The sequence below is a fragment of the Arvicola amphibius genome, chromosome 10, assembly GCF_903992535.2.
Source record: "Arvicola amphibius chromosome 10, mArvAmp1.2, whole genome shotgun sequence".
NCBI classification, from domain to species: Eukaryota; Metazoa; Chordata; class Mammalia; order Rodentia; family Cricetidae; genus Arvicola; species Arvicola amphibius.
In genome coordinates, this window is record NC_052056.1 from 43,361,559 (window position 1) to 43,378,633 (window position 17,075).

Sequence of the window (17,075 nt, forward strand, 5' to 3'; positions counted from 1 at the left end):
TTTGTTCTCTGTGCACATTAATTTGTAAGTATAAAGAATATATTATAGATAATGTTATATTGTCAATATACAGTTATTGTGACTAGGTAGCATAGTATTACATATTACACAAGTTAAACTGTACATAAACTAATCTGTGCAAACAAGAACAAAGAATAAGCATTGAGTAAGCAGAAGGCATGATGGTAAAAACTTTGTGATGAGCCTTTCCTTATTTTGCTTTATGACTTAGCCAGCTACATGCCCAGACAAATAGAGATTAATTTTCCTATATATAGTTTTCTTATGATGACCTTCAGATTGCATACTATACTATTTCTTTCACATGACATATTTGAGGAATTATTCCTCATGCTTTTGCAGATGTCATTCTTACAATGTGCTATCACATTGCATGGATGTAAAGCAGGGCATGTCCTCTCCTAAGAATGTAGGTGCTTCTGGTATTCTGAACATCACTGCAGGGGCCTGGACCCACTGGTCCATAAGAACATGTGTAGCTAGAGGAGATGTAGCCAAACATTTTCCAAAAATGTCAAGACAACCTTCTGGGGTTGAAGCTTTAGTTCTATAAGTAATGTGATCCCATTGGGTCATATATATCACAAATCTGTTCTTCATCCTGTCATTTGTATATTTTTTGATGAAAATTTTATACTATGGAAAAAAGTTTATATTTTATGTGGTCAAATAATAAATTTCCTTTTGTGGCTTTTTATTTCATACTTTCTTTAGATGTTATCCTCAATTTAATCAAGATATTGATTTGACTTTTAATATACTTACAGATTCTTTTTAATTGTGTGGCCTTTGATTTATCTAAATGTGGTTTGGTGCATAAAATGGAAATACTGTTGTGGTTTCAAATATAATAACACATTGTTTAAAAAAATAATTTTCACAATGGGACGAGAAGGCAACCCAATATGTGGCTGTTTATAACATCATCTTTGTTATGGTCCTGCTACAAAAAGACCGAGGAAGCAAAATTTGAAAAGCGCAGATTCATTTTGGAACTCAGTTTCAGAAATTTGTTTATGTTTATTTGGCTTCATTGTCTTGTCACTGTGGTGAGGAAAAGAATGGGGTGTGGTGGGGCAAAGCCCTTTACCTCATTAGTGCCAAAAGCAAAAAATGAGAGGAAGGGGTTGGGTGGCAAGCATCCCCTTCAAGGAAATACCCTTGGGAACCCATCTCCTTCAACCGGTTCCACTTCTTACATTTCCTACCAGCAAGGAAAAGCCCCAGAAAGCTCAAATTCCATGGGTTCATGTGAAGGCGTAAGTCACAAACAAGTGGTGTGGGAGAATTGTCTGTAATCTGTCAATCATGTTTTAAATAAAATGCTGATTGGCCAGGCAGGACGTATAGGTGGGAAAACCAGACAGGAAGTATAAATGATGTAATGAGAACAGGAGAACTCTGGCAAGGAGGAAGTTAATTCCTCCCTCTCCTGCCCAGATCACCAAAGCAGCAGGATGTGATCTGCCCCACTGAAAAAAGGTACTGAGCCACATGGCTAACATAGATCAGAAAAATGGGTTAATTAAGATGTGAGAGTTAGTCAGTGAAAGGTTAGAGCTAATGGGCCAATCAGCTTTATAACTTATAGAAATCTCTGTGTTATTTCTTTGGGGCTTGCCGGCCGTGGGGTACGGGGCGGGACAGAAACCCAAACAATCAGGCCTGTCTCCTTCATGTTACATTCATGGACTAATGAAATAATGAAGTCAGAGTCTTCATAATCAAATCCCTTCCCAAAGCCCTATGTCTGACCATTGCGGGAGACAATGGTGTCAACTCAAGAGCTTTTGGGGGCAGCTCAGTTACAAATTATAATTTTACCAATTATAACACACAACTGTGATTTTTGTAAGTAGGACCAGCAGAAAGAGCCACATGGCTTAGAAATAAAGATATCAAAATAAGCTTAATGCAAATTTTTAGGACTTAGAAACAATAGCTAACTGATAGACAAATAATTATGGTGTGACTGTAACAACTGATTCCTAAATGGAAAGAATCAAGATTGCAAAAAAAATAAAAGAACCCTCTCTACCTTAGTCTGCAAACTGACCATAAGCAAATACAAGTTGCCAAATATTTACTTTTGAATTTTAAAATAATAAACATGTAGAAACAATGGGGGGAATGCTGAGAAGCGACTGTTTATATCAGCAACTAAAATGTATTATAAAGTAAGAAAATTAAAGTGGTCACATATAGACAGAGGGATAAACAAAAGTCATAAAAATAATACAGAACAAAAAGCAGACAGAATCAGACAAAAGTTTAATTTGTAAATAGAAACATTTAAAATACAATTCGGTCTTAAAACTGTTCAAGTTCCAGTTCTATTCTCAAAGCCTTTAACCCATTTCCTTTGTTTTCTACTGCTCTGCTCTCTTGTCCTTCTCACTCTTTTGCTCAAACCATCCAGATCAGTGGGTGTAGCTGGTCTCAAACCTGTGGAGTTCCCCTGCCTCAGTCATCCAGATGTGCTGGGATTACAGATGTGCTGAGATTGCAGATGTGAGCCATGGCACCCATCATTTCCCTTACTGCTATGTGAATTAAATTCAGGACCTCCCTGAGACCCCGATGAGAATGTAAGTCCCGTGGGAGCTGTAGATGGTGCCTTTCTCTTTGTCTAGACTTCCTGGCTCGATAATGGGCAGGTGCACAGCTGTAGACACTTGTTGATGACTACTCACGCTAAGAAGCTGTGCAAGTATCCATCCACAAAGTTCAAACCCACATTTAACTATTTAGGCCTTTTTATTCTAAAGAACCCTACTTTGAATAGTTAATCTTATTTAACATTCCAAGGTAGCCCATCTTTATCCCCTTCACTCATTGGATAGTTGATTTCTTCTTTCTGTTTATAGTTATTTTTCCCAGAATTTAAGGCCTCAGAAAAGAGTAGAGTGAAGTATCAAGACAACAGGTATAGTTTGCTCTGGTTCATAGCCCATTGTTTATAAATGCCTCTAAGTACGATACCCAACAGACCCACACACTATCCCTCTCTCTCACCCAGTCCACAGACCAGTGGGTCTGACAGCTTTGGCTCCTTGCTCCCTACACAATTTAATTAGAGAGAAGCATGTAAGGGTGGCCACTTTCTTCCAATATCCATGTGTCAGGCTGAGAACATCTTGTGCACTTCTTTCATTTCAGTCACCGAAACTTCCGGTGGCCTTTTTTCTCCCTTTGTTTTTATTTAAAATGGAGAAGAAATATCCGCACTCTGTGGTTTTTTTAATTGAAGTGACTTGTCAAGCTGGAGACTGTAGCGGTAATCTGAAAGGCAGCAAATTTAGCGACCCCACTTGCACTGACAGCCTGTCCAGCTCTTGAAACATAAATAGCAGTGGAGACAAATAGCTGCTGTTTTCCTATTAGACTTTGGCCCAATGGCCTCATAGCGTTCCTTCGTGCCTTGGCCCAGTTTGGGCCATCAACTGCTTTAAAGAGCAGGTAGCAACTCTCCTCTTTGTTCCCACTTGGTTTAGATGTGCGCTCATGAGGCTCCTCCCCAACTGTGATCCACCTGCTGCACAGAAAGGTTTAAAAATCCCAGGAAGAAATTGAAAGGTGTAGGCAGGCAGGCAGAGGCTTGCAACCCCAAATGAGTGTTGCTAGCTAAGGCAACCACCAGCTTATACATTTTGGTAGAAAATGAAGATGCTAATTGCCAGAGCCCTCATTATTGTTACAGTGACCCCCGAGCCTTACCAAAGGTCGTCCACTTTATGTTAAGTGGAAACCACAAAAACGTCTGTTAGTTCATGGTTAGACATTTTTCTTTCTGCTCTATACTCCCCGCCTTCGTCTCCGCTTTTCATTGCCTGTGTATTGACGTTAAGCAAGAATAGTTCTCTAAATTGGATCGAACATCTCATTCAGCAGTGAGTCTGTCCCAGAAAAGGAACTGGAATTTAGGAGTGAACCCAAATGAGACATGTTAGCATCCAGACCTGTATAGAAGGAATGTAGAGGCCAGAAAGGGTGGCCATGTTTTGCTTTGCTTTAATTGCATTTCAAAAGCTTCTTCAGCAGCTCCAGGACTCTCCCTAGCTGAGCTTCCACAGTGTAGCTGCCCTGCTGGGTTTAACACACTCACTTACAAAATGCCAATTGATTTATGTGACTCTTGAAAACAGCAACTGCTGCTCTCATCTCTCTTGATATTTAATCCTCAGCCATGGCAGAATCGCTAATAACAGGTCGAGTATTGCCCCTGCCGTTTTGATGACAATGGTAAAAGATCGTGGTTGTTGCTGCCTCTGTCCAGCAACTCAAATCTTCCCCGCACTCCCCACCCCATTACAATGTAATCTTGCACACAATCAGCATCCGCAGGAATTCTCACTTCTATTGTGGTCCCGAAGGACTCTTCTAAGTATTTTTTTTTCCTTTTTTATCCAGTTTTAACTATTTGCTTCTTCTATCCTGCATGCTTAATGATGATGCTGAGGTAGGAGAGCAAAATTGCTTTATGATATAAAGTTTGTATTAGTCCCATTTTCCACCGCTTTGGAGAACAAAATCCAAGCAACACTTCAATGCCTCTTGAAAAACCTCCCTGATTATATCAGGCCATAGCATCATGGGAAAACACGTACAAAAGGGAGCTCACAGGATAAGGAAGAGGGAGTCAAGCTTGCTCTTCTGTAGCAATATCCTTTAAAAAAAACTAACCAGGATTCTGTAAGAAATTCCTTCCATAGACGGTGCTCAAATGACTCAGTTACCTCCTGCTAAACCGCATCTCTTACAGGTCCCACCACCTAATGTCCACACGTGGGAGACCAAGTTTTCTAAGACACAAATCCTTGGGGGGCTTACTCAAAGCACACATAAACCACAGCTATAATCGATTAGACAGGGGCTGTGCATCCCCTTTTTCTACTGGTTTCGGTTGCCATTGTTTAGAAACTAAGCATTTAAATCCACTTTTATCCAGAATCTCACAGCAACTTGAGATTTTCAAGCAACCATGGACGGTAACTCCACTGCACAGGATGTCCCGAGAAGACCTCAGACCTACCAATACCAACTGTATAATGGAATAAAACATCCCGATCTACAGTAAGCATCCTCGTTTTATTCCTCGAGGGATGTGAAATGCATTTGTGCCGGGAACTAATTAGGTTCTGTGGTGGTTTGAATGAAAATGGCCCCCCTTGGCCCAGAGGGACTGGCACTGTGGAGAGGTGTGTCTCTATTGAGTAGGCTTTGAAGACTCAGAAACTCAAAGTGGTAAGCAGTGTGGCATTCACTTCCTCCTGTGTGCAGATCCAGATGTAGAACTCTCAGCTTTTTCTCCAGCACCATGGCTGCCATGCTTCCCACCATGATGATAATGGACTGAACCTCTGAAACTGTAAGACAGCCCCAATTACAAGTTTTCCTTATAAGAGTTGCCATGGTCAGTGTGTCTCTTCACACCAAGAGAAACCGCAAGACAGCTTCCAACAAGCATGAAGTGGTTAGAATACATTTCTTCACAGAAGGAGGAGGAGGAGGAGGAGGAGGAGGAGGAGAAGGAGGAGGAGGAGGAGGAGGAGGAGGAGGAAGAGGAAGAGGAAGAGGAAGAAGAAGAAGAAGAAGAAGAAGAAGAAGAAGAAGAAGAAGAAGAAGAAGAAGAAGAAGAAGAAGAAGAAGAAGAAGAAGAAGAAGAAGAAGAAGAAGAAGAAAGTGACCAAATTCTTACTTTCTGTTCTGCCCTCATAGATGATATTTCCAATTCCTCTCTTTGGATCCAGATTTCACCTTGGCATTTTCTCACCAGCCACTCAAAGATGATTATGGGGACTTCTTTGACATCTTTTAAGAAACAGCCCTCTACTTTCATGGCAATCACATAAAGGTTTATCACAGTGACAAGAAACAAGCAGCAAAAATACATGAGGCTATTGAGCTGTGGAGGTGGCCTGCAAGAATGAAGACTGGAGTTTGGATCCCTGCTACCCAATGCCAACTGTGCCTGGTAGCCAGCCTGTGATTCTAGCATACTGAAGGTAGACAGAGAATTCCGAGAGCTGGCTAGACTAGACAAGTAAACTAGTTCTGGGTTCAAATTAGAGACCTTGTCTCAATATATAAAGTGGAGAGTGACTGAAGAAGATGCCTGATGTCATCCTCTGGCCTCTGCAAGTACAAATGTGTATAAGTTCACACATATGCTCACACCCATGCATGTATAAAACACACTTGCACATACCCAAAAAGAGAAAGAATGATGTTGTTATGTAAAGAACTTCAGGTAAATGGAGTTTTAATGAGACTTATGAAATTCTATATTTAAAAACCATGTTTCTCTGGAATGAAATAAGAAAGAAAGGAAAGAGGAAGAGAGGAAGGAAGAAAGGAAAGAAAATAGGAAGGAGAGAGGAAGAAGAGAATGGGGAGGAGAGGGAAAGGGATAGAAGGGAGAAGACATCAGGGAAGAAGGAAGGCACCCTGGGGAAGCAGAAGGATTAATTATCAGTTGGATGCTTGAATGAAGCAAATCCAACCCATGCTGTCCCTCACATCTGTGAGTGCTGTCCCACAGGTCCTCCTTCTCTTAAGCGAGAAGGCCACTTCCTTTGTGGTTGCCCAGCTGACCCTCATGTCTTTCTCTTGACGTCCAGAAAGCTCATTTGCCCTGGAATCTCCTTGCCAATGGTAAATCCATTGCTCGAGGCTTCGAGGGCTTCTTTGCTTAGTGCTGGCATTTTCATGTGCCAGTGGTTTCTAACACTAATGGGGAAACTTCTAAAAATAGATGAGCAAGGCCAAATTTTCAAATGCCATTTTTCACACTTACTGCTTTGTTTGGTTCTCTCAGCAAAGAGGTTAAGTGAAGTGTACAGATGAGGGCTGTGTGTTTCCCTGTGTGTCTCTAGCAGAATTCCAGTCATTGCTTTGATAACTCCCTAGTCTCCTGAACTCACCCTCCTATTTTATACACTGGAGGAAGAAATTCACACGATTCTAAAACTATGAACTAAGCAAACTCTAGCTTCCCTAAGCAATATAAAATGATAAAATATAAATGATCAAAGATTGTTGTGCTTAATTCTGATCTTGAACTTCAGAATACCACAGATCCGGTTGAACATCAGCTCTTTGTTTCATTATAAACTTGGGCAACTTCCTATACCACTCTAAACCTGTGTCCCACATCTGAAAATGATATTAGGGATATCATGACTTGATATAAGATATATTGAATATTATTGCTCAATGTATTAGCAGCTTGTTCTGAAGCAAGTACTAAGCATCTCGTTTGACACCCATTCTGATATTTGGGCTCAATGAGCACCTTTAAGGGGAATTCCAAAATAAAGAACTGGACAGAAAAAAATGGATAGTAGCAAATAACGTGAGAGACTTTGTTAGGGTAAAATACACTTCCAAAGAAGGAACCAGACCTGAGCAGAAGAAAGGTTTGATGGTTCTATGGTGCCTGGTGTACAAGGACAGAGCTCCGGGTCACATACATGGGTTTTTGGGTACAATTTTCATAGTTCTGTCTTTCTTGCACTTGCTGTATGGTATATGCTGTTCTACATGCAGTTCCAGACATTCTGTCTCATTAGCATCTTGGATTTAAGATTTATTTTATTTTGAAGTGTGTGTTTGTTCCTGCACATGTGTGTGCATGCTAGTACCCACATATGGATGCAGCTGCCCATGAAAACCAGTAAAGGGTGTTGGATTACTTGGAGATGGATTAAAAGGTGGTTGTGACCTGTTCAAAATGAATGCTAGTAGCTGAACTCAGGTCCTCTGCAAAAGCAGCAAATACTCTTAGGAACTGGCCCATCTCTCCAACACCAGAATAGCAGTATTTCTTTGTTCTTTTTGATTGCCATGGCGATTGAATCCAAGGCCTTAAACACATCATTCAAGTGCTCTACTATTGACCTAAATCCTCAGCACTCATCAGCATATTAGATCTCCGTCAAGCGGTGTGCATTTCAGTGTTATAATGAGTTAGAGGGCACCTTCAGACTCTCTACAATGCTTCTGTGTCTGTGCCAATGACTCCAGCCAGTTTCAGCCTCACCTTTGAGCTTTCTAATTTCCTCTTTGTTAACACTGTCTTCTCATATGCTAACTATGTAGGCTTTGTGCAAGGTCTTCTGATGCTCACTCATTTAAACCCCTGCCTCAAATCTGCACTATTTCATGAACTGTCAATAGGTTCCAACATTTTATTACATCAGGTAATATCAGCTATTCCTACTTAATATAATGCACAACATGGTTATAACATATTTATATATAACATATAATATATGTGTATTGTATAGTATAATTACATTAAAATATATAGCACACATTATATAATATATATTCCATGGAGAGCTAAATATAGATGATCTCGATTTTGTTTTAACACCAAGTATCACTGTCAGTATACTAGTGTGCATGCAGCAAAGAATTTTAAGACCCAGAACTGAAAAGGATGTGTGGATGGTGACTTTACCTGGGATGCTGAGCTTAAACAATGTCAGCTAGCTGATATTGTGTGTGAAAACAAAAATGAAAATAGAAATTAACTTGGTCTGTCTAGATGCCAGATAATAAAATCTAGGGTGTTCTTATTTAGTCCAAGCTCATTCATGAAGGCAGAGACAATTGTGAGAGTCTCTTGGCTTCATACTTGTCACTGGTTTCTGACTACACTCTTGGGGGATGCAGAAGGGAGGAAGCCAATTTGTATATTCCACTGTTGTGTTTTGCTGTTCAAATAAGGAACATTGGTTCTATAGGAGTAACCCACCCCTTCCTGTCCATCCAATTAAAACATCTTGATTGTCCAATACCTCTCAAGGGAGCTCATTCTTCTTTTGTTCGTTTGTCTAACACATCCTCAGAATATTCTTGAATGGATCCCTTCCACACGATTGCTGGTTTTTCTTCATTTCTTTCAATGCACCACCATGTTTCTTGTTCGTTTTGATTGCTGTTGCTTCCCATCATTCATCATTCATCCCTTCCAAGTTGAAAAGTGTAGATGAGAAGCAGTTTCCTCTGGAGGATCGCAGCATTGTCAAATACCAAAGGGTCTTTCAGATGGAATATGAAGCTGAGAAACAAAAACTTCAAAGGATCCAGAGAAAAGCACACTGGAGATATGAGCAAAACCTCCTTGCGGGCATCCTTCGATTTGTTAGGTTCTTTCCCTCTTCATTTTCTTAATATTTTTGTGTAGAGTATGCAGTGTAGAAATATAGAGAAGGAATAAAAACAGGAACACATAGGCATGTCCTCAGGAATACACACATGAAAGCACAAAAGAAACTGTAAGAACAGATACTTGAACAGATGCTTGTTACAGTATTTGAAGTCCACCTAGGAATCTTCAAATAGCGTCATCGATTTATGATACCTTTTCCTTTTGTGTATGTGTGTAGTTCAAAGCTGGCCTCTGCTGTCTTTACTCTCATCTCCAAACACAGATGGATAAAACACAAATATTCACATACCCTGCAAGATAAATTTTAGTATTTTGCATTTCCTTAAACTCTGTGTGTGCTTCTGTTTATAGCTAATGTGTTGACAACCACTTGTGTGTAAATATTCAAATTTAGGTGAGTAAAGGGAATGCCGTTTCAAACAATTTTCTCCTTAAAGAAAGATTAATCTGCTAAGTTGCTTTAAAACTCTTCTTGGAGCAAAGAAAGAAATGATTTGTCTATTTCGAAACAGACAAGAGTCCTCTGAATTCTGCATTGCTAAACCCATAAAACACTCACATTTATCAAGTTTCATGAATTGCACTTCTTGAATCTCAAATAAAGCAAAAAGAATTATAAATCTCTTAATGAGTAATGAAGAATAAGGCCTTTAAAATGTACTGTTTTATGTCTAACAGAAGAAAAGCTGTCATATCCTAGGAAAAAAAAATTAAGAAGAGCCTACTGTGTTAATTAGAGGGCTAGTGAATTTTCATATTAGGGTTCAATTTAATAATTCTCCCACCAACCTCCTGTCTCTCTGTCTCTGTGACTCTCTGTCTGTGTCTCTGTGTCTCTCTGTCCCTGTCTGCATGTGTAAGGGGGTGGGAGAGGCAGGTAAGAAAATAAGGAAGAAAAGAAGAGGGAGAAGAAAGAAAGGAAAGAGCTCCATAGAAGTGGATTTAGTTGCAAATGACTGCTTGCTTATAAGGACTAGTTGACCTTGCAAACTCAATTCCACCAAAGTAGATATTGTCCTCAGCATAGCATCTGGTATCCTCTAATAGGTGTTATTTCTAGCTGCTTTGCCTCCACACTGGGGAACACCAAAGGGAATGCTTTCCTCTTGCCATTAGCTCTGGGCTCCTTTTTCTGACTCTTGAGGACCTATTAAAAGAACTAATAATGCACACCTTAAATAAACAGAGACTAAAGGGGACCATCTTAATTGGGAGCAAGAGTATGAAAGGTAGAGACAGTGAAGAAGACAAGGAGTTACTTGGCCTATAGCAGAATTATTGCCAGAAGTGCAAAATTAAGCAAAGGGTAATAAACTAAACAGCAGACACCAGAATAAACATAACACCCAATAGAGTGAGCAAAGTGCTTGAGATGTTTAAAATACAAAAATGTTGAGATTGGCATTTTAAGCAAAATTTATTCAGGGCAGACAGTAACAGACTGGGCTAAAGGAAAGATTTAATTTGCAGCGATTGGGCAAGTTCTCCAGAGTTTAAATGACTTCACTTCTGGACCTCAGAAGTTTTGAAATTTTTGAAAGGACAGAAAATGGTGAGGGAATCTTTCAGTGTGGGTAGTAGCGACAGAGTGTGACTGATGGAGCCCATGCCTCCACGGGCAGACACGCAACGAGTCAAAGGAAAAGCAGGGGAGACTAAGAATTGCACTTTAGCATCTCCTGGTTCACAATTCATGTGGTCTATTGCATGTTTTAAAACAAGAATTGCAGTTGCTGAGACAAAAGGAAAAGCATCTTGTCAGGCCTGTGTCTGCAGGGGTTCAGCTGGTTACTGAAGCAGTGACTCCACGCAGCATTTACATCCTCGGGACATAACAAGCAATGCCCCTGAACCAGCCTTTCTCAGCGGCATACTCTGCCCACTCGCAAAATAATATTCTATTAGGATCTTTAAAAAGGAATGGCTTTTATGATGGCTTCCCTACTTGGCTCCATTCATTCTCTTGAGCTATATGAGGTATTATAACTATCTCTAGGACCAGCTTCTCTTGCTTTATTCTGTTCAGCTGTGACCCAGCCCATCAGGACAGCTACAATGAAAAACTGGAGATGGCTTACAAACAACAGGAGCTTGTTTCTAAAAGTTCTGGAGGTGGGAAGTCTAAGATCAGCATGCCTGCATATTCACTGTCTGGTGAGGGCTCGTTTACCTGTTCATAGGAAGCCTATTGTATCCTTATGAAGGGGTCCATTCTCAGACTCTTATCATCTCCCCAAGGTTGTACTTCCAAATTGCATCACATTGTAGATTAAGTTTCATCATTCAAATTGTGGAAGAGCCAACTATTAAACCAGTATCAAGCTATCTCAGTAAGCACTTACTGACTTCCTAATCTATGGCAAACATTATGCAACTTCATGGGGATGGTATGCGTAAGAAAGATCCCAGGAGGCTAACAATCTGGAACTTTGAATTTCTAGCAAGACCTGTGCTTCCTGTCTTACTACTCTGAACTAATGAGAAATTCTTGAGTGAAGTCATAGATATAATGACAGGTAATCCTCTTGTGGGCTTAGGCAGAATATAATAGCAAGAATGCCAGAAATGCCTGAGTTTCAACTAGAGGATCCAGGAGAAAGAAAAGGGGAAAAGACAAGGTATATACAGAGGTCTTATCCAATATTGTAAATGGGTATCAGCCTGGTTGAAGGAGGGAAAATCTGGTTGAATGAGGGGAAACTCGTGTACTTTTTCTACCAGAACTTCTCCACTCTAATGAGAATCTAGCCAGGTGTTACACTCTGATAATAGAGGTAGCACTAGAATGGGGGAGGCTGTCATGGGAGGATAAAGAAAATATACCTCCCTTGTGTGTATTACCATGGAAAGAAAACCCCCTTCCTTCTCACATCATATTGGGGAAGTTCTTCTACAGGTATGAGACTGGAAGTTTTTCTGGTGGGTATCTGATTTATTGACCACTGATCAGGAAAATAAACTAGATTAGCTAACATGTGCATTTGGTGTATAAGAATTCCAGACCCTAAATCCAGTAAATATGACTTTATTTTCTTTCATTCTTTCAATATTTACCCTCAGAGATTCCCTCTTCTCAAACTAGTAAAGGCTGAGTGAATACTGCCCAAAGTATCTCTCTCCCACAACAGGCTTATTTCTTTAAAAAAATAAAATAAAGTAAAATGTAAGGAAGGGATCCATGGCTCCTCCTCCTTTTCTTGACACATTATGAAGACTAAAAAGAATGCAATGTTTCAACCATTCTCAAGCCTATGCCAATTCTCATTCTCTTACTGAAGATTCCAAACTCACTTAAGAATAAGGTTTGTGAGTGTGGAAGAGGGCTAGGGGAGAACTCTGAGAACTCCTATAGTCATCTTTAACTCTTCTTGTAGGCAGTGTTTCTCTGTGTCCTGGCAGCTGCTCCCAAATAACCACTCAAATACTTATTATTAATTATAAATGTTGGCTTATAGCTCAGGCTCATTGCTACCTAACTCTTACATTTTGAATTAACCCATATTTCTTATCTACTCTCTGCCATGTGGTGGTATCTTCTTTCAACATGGCATGTTCATCTTGCTTCCCTCTGCATCTACTCACAATTCCCAAGACTCTGCCCTTGTTCCTCCCAGCAGTCACTCTACGCTGAAAATCCTGCCTAGCTATCGACCAATCAACTTTGTATTAGCAAGGAGAGCAATACATTTTCATCGTGTACAGAAGGATTATTCCACAGCTACTTCTTGTTATACTCTATCATAACTCTTAGACCCAATCAAGCGACCTCTCATATGGTCTACATGTTCTACATTCTACATCTGGAATATAAATTCCTGCCTGGCTACATGCTTGAAGATGGGGAAGGGGGAACACAGGCAGAAATTAACCATTTGTAAAAAATATCCCAAGATACATCTTAGAGCAATGGTGCAGCACTTTTACCACGAACATGTGCTACCCAAAATACACTAATCCAAACCAAAATATTTTATATTATTACTGTCTATTCCCTGTTTCGATTACTTTTCTCAAAGCTTGGTGGTTAGAAGGGATTTGAAGCTTCTACTGTTCCTAACAGTTGTGTGATAGAATGTTACCAAAGAGGTTCTGTGTTCTGCTGGGAGTCTAGTTAGCAGATTTGAAGCTTGGTTGACATACTGAAACAAAGAGTTCATGTCCATGCTGGCTGGATGTTATGTTGATTTGGCCATTAGAGAATTTTTAGAAAAGGAACAGCTTGTGGCATTTGAGCAGAGTCATTAATTGGTACCATTTAGTGTAGCATGACGAGGAGCAAGATTCCACTATGGGGGCAGGACTGTTTGAACACCCTTCCCAGCTGCTCTGTGCTAACCCAGTGTGCAATGGAATTGTGCATTTGGGCGAGTGAGTGATGTAGAATTTAAAGGTCACAAATCTTCTGTCTAAACTAGCTAAGTTCTCTCTGTTGCCCAACCCCATTGTCCACTGTCTTTTTTCCCTTTTAATGCCCCCTAACTTTTTTTCTTCTTTCAATCTATTCAAGAAAAACATGTTTATTTTGTCAATTAGGTTCCATAAGAGAATTTAAAAGGTTTCCTATCTAGTTTTTCTTTATGGAAACAAAAAATTCCAATTTTGTAAATTTTTGCAAAATGGGGCCTCTCTGTCTCCAGTTCCAATAGTTAATCCCATGGGTGTGTGGTTCCCTACACTCAGACTTGGTAGCAGAGTCACCAAACACACCATCAGCTTTACATTCACAGGCTTGAAAGCCTGGATGGTAATATCAAAAAGACAACATAACGTCAAGACAAGGATTAGCACAGGATTTAGTTTTAAAGGTTTATATTATATCTATTTTTAAGTGTGTATGTGTGTGTGTGTGTGTGTGTGTGTACATGCATGCATGAACACACAACACATATGTGGGAGTGTCTATAAAAGCCAGAGGAAAGCATCAAGTTCCTGGAAACTGGAGTCATAGGGGCTGTGAGCTTCATGATGTACTGATATTTGAACTTGGGGCCTATGAAATACCAGCAAGCTCTTTTTCATACTGAACCATCTTTCCAGCCCCAGCACATCATTTTTGTGGAAAACAAGATTCATATAATCAGAAGACTGGTGTTTGTCACAAGCAAGTCATTCTCTTTTTAATAGATACTGTGGTATAAGAGCAAAACTCATAGAGTAAGGATGATAACAGTCCCTCATGAGTATCTCTGGTGATGATTCATGCTCTTCTGCCCCCACCTGTTGCAAACACTTCATCAATGATTGACAAATATGAATGTGTCAGCACTCTGACATCCTGTCTTCTTGTTATCAGGACAGTATTGAAAAGAGATGTGTGTGGTCCCCAGAGTCCACAAAGAACAGAGTCATGACCTTGTATGGATTCATTATCTTCCAGCTCCCATTTCCCCATTCTCTACCTGGTTTTCCTCAGAACACTTTGTATTTAATCAAGTTCAGAAGAAACTTTTTCTTGGGGTCTGTGCCTTGAACCTCAGACAAAGCATGTTGTCAAGTTATTGAAAAGCCTTTCTGATTTATTGTTTCTTTTTTAACAAAAAAATGGGGAAGGGGAGAAGCAATCTGCAGCATATTTTAGACTTAGAAAACAATCATGCAATTGTCTGTTTTTTTTTTTTTCAGGAAGAGAATTTGAAGGAGAAGAAGAATATCTGGAGATCCTCGGCATCACTAGGGAGCAGTCAGGCAAATACGAGTGCAAGGCTGCCAATGAGGTCTCCTCTGCGGACGTCAAACAAGTCAAGGTCACTGTGAACTGTAAGTACAACAGCAGCAGGTGTTCCAGGCCCAGGACGCGCCTTCTCTTCCCAGGAACTCTACAGATGCCATTATCAAAAGCTCCTAGCATTTCAAGCAGGTCTTCCTCTGGCCAGGGATGCACATTTATACACTAGACACTTCCAAGGGCGAGACTTGGCCTTTGAATTTGATAAATCAACTCTTCTGATTCTAAATATAACCACTGATACATTTCACAAGAGCCTTGGTCTTTTATTCAGACTGTGAAATTAAGAAAACATGATCAGACACCACTCAAATTTCTGGCAGTCACTGCTGTGGTCTGTGGATACCAAGGTCATATTACTTTGGGAAAAGCAGCAGTCCCTATCTACTTTAGCTGGAATTTTATCTTAATGCATTGTTTGTCAGAAGAGAATAGCCCCAAGATTATATTTTATCCTCTGCTATTTAACTAATTGGCACTGGGACCAAATTCAAGCTCATTTGGTCAGATACTGTGTGTCCCTGATGGCTAACAGGGATGCCTGATAAGTTAATTTTGGTTATCTATTTCTCCTAAAGCCTGGGCATTAGAAATTAAGATTTTACTAAGATGCATAGGTAAGTGGGCATACTTTGAACTTGTCAGATGAAAGGTTTCTTAGATGTAGTTCAAAGCGGAAAGAGGGAGTAAGAGGGGATCTATAAGATGTGTGTCACCCAGCAAAGGAATAGAAAATTTGTTTATCTTACTCAATTAGCAGTGCCCTTAAAGAGCATTCAAACTCAAGTTCCTATGTGACTAATGACAGGAAAAAGAACTATCCTGACATGTATTCCTCTCTCTCTCTCTCTCTCTCTCTCTATATATATATATATATATATATATATACATGTATATATATGTATATATATATATATTTCTATCTCTCTGTCCATCTATCTGTATCTATCATTTCTATGTGTGTGCGTGCATGTGTATCATCACATTCATACCCTTTATACACACCTATATCTATCTATGCACACAGATCACACTCCCCACACACACAAGCACACATACACGGACATACACACGCACAAATAATTTATACCACTTCTGAAAGTATATTTTAGGCCATGATGAATTATATTTTTTTCATGTTATGACTTTCATGCTGCTACCTATGTGCCAGAGCCAGGATAAAAGTTCTCTAGTCTTCTAATACCCTTGAAAAAGTAAATCTAAATCAACTTCAATTTAAAACTTAAGAAACAAGCCTGAGGCCAGACTGTGGCCTCATCCCATCATTCAGGAGGCAGAGGCAGACAGATCTCTGTATGTTTGATGCCAGTCTGGTCTACAGAGAAAGTTCCAGGAAAACCAAGGCTACAGAGAAACCCTGCCTTGAACCAAAAAGAAAGAAAAAAAAAAAAAAAAAAAGAAGCCAAAGCCCGAGTCCAGGAAACCACCTACCCAAAGCAACACAAAAAGCAATGGAAGAAAAGTGGTTCAGCCTCAGGTCTGTTTGATTCTAAGGCCCAAACCTGCCAAGGAAGAAGAGGAGAGGGAGGCATTTCAATTACCTGTAATGCTCCACACTGCGTCCTATTAGGAATTTAAGCATGTTATTTTATCTCAAGGTAATCCAATGAGATAAGCATCTATGGTCTTGCTGTAGACATTCGGAACTGGGCTTTAGAGAGTTCAGAAATCTTGCTTAACGTAGCTCAGCCTACGCTGGAATGCCCCTGTGCCTATTCCAGCCAGCCTTTCAGCTTTCCGAAATGGGCAGTGAAGACTTCGAAGTATACCTCGGGGAAACCAATAGACATAGCACTGAACTACACATTTATGGTCTCATTTTGAAGAGCAAGGGGCTGCATCTGATGAGCTGTGAAGTGCTTTTATCCCTGGCTGTCTCCAATTTTTTTTAGTAATAGAGTTTTGAAATGCCAGTGTTACTATTCTTTTTGCAGTACTGGGTGTGTTTCAAAGACGCATTAATGATCTCAATGTTATAAAATGCTTTAGGTCCTTTTTTCACATGAAAGGCAATTTCTCTGGGTGTTTATGTAAGTTTATAATTAGGTTAGTTAACTTCTTTTGTGCACACATAACCATGCTATCATCTGCCACCTCTTCTCTGACTTTTGGAGTCAAGATTTCATTTTC

General features: G+C 39.9%; 1 protein-coding gene across 2 annotated transcripts in view; it reads left to right on the forward strand.

Annotated features, from left to right (window-relative positions):
* LOC119825416 (limbic system associated membrane protein) overlaps positions 1-17,075 on the forward strand; it is a 619,673-nt gene that overhangs the window by 561,393 nt on the left and 41,205 nt on the right. For both annotated transcript variants that reach the window (XM_038346259.1, XM_038346260.1), the window contains exon 4: positions 14,822-14,956. In XM_038346259.1, coding sequence (XP_038202187.1) covers positions 14,822-14,956 — 135 coding nt within the window. The remainder of the gene's footprint in view (positions 1-14,821; positions 14,957-17,075) is intronic.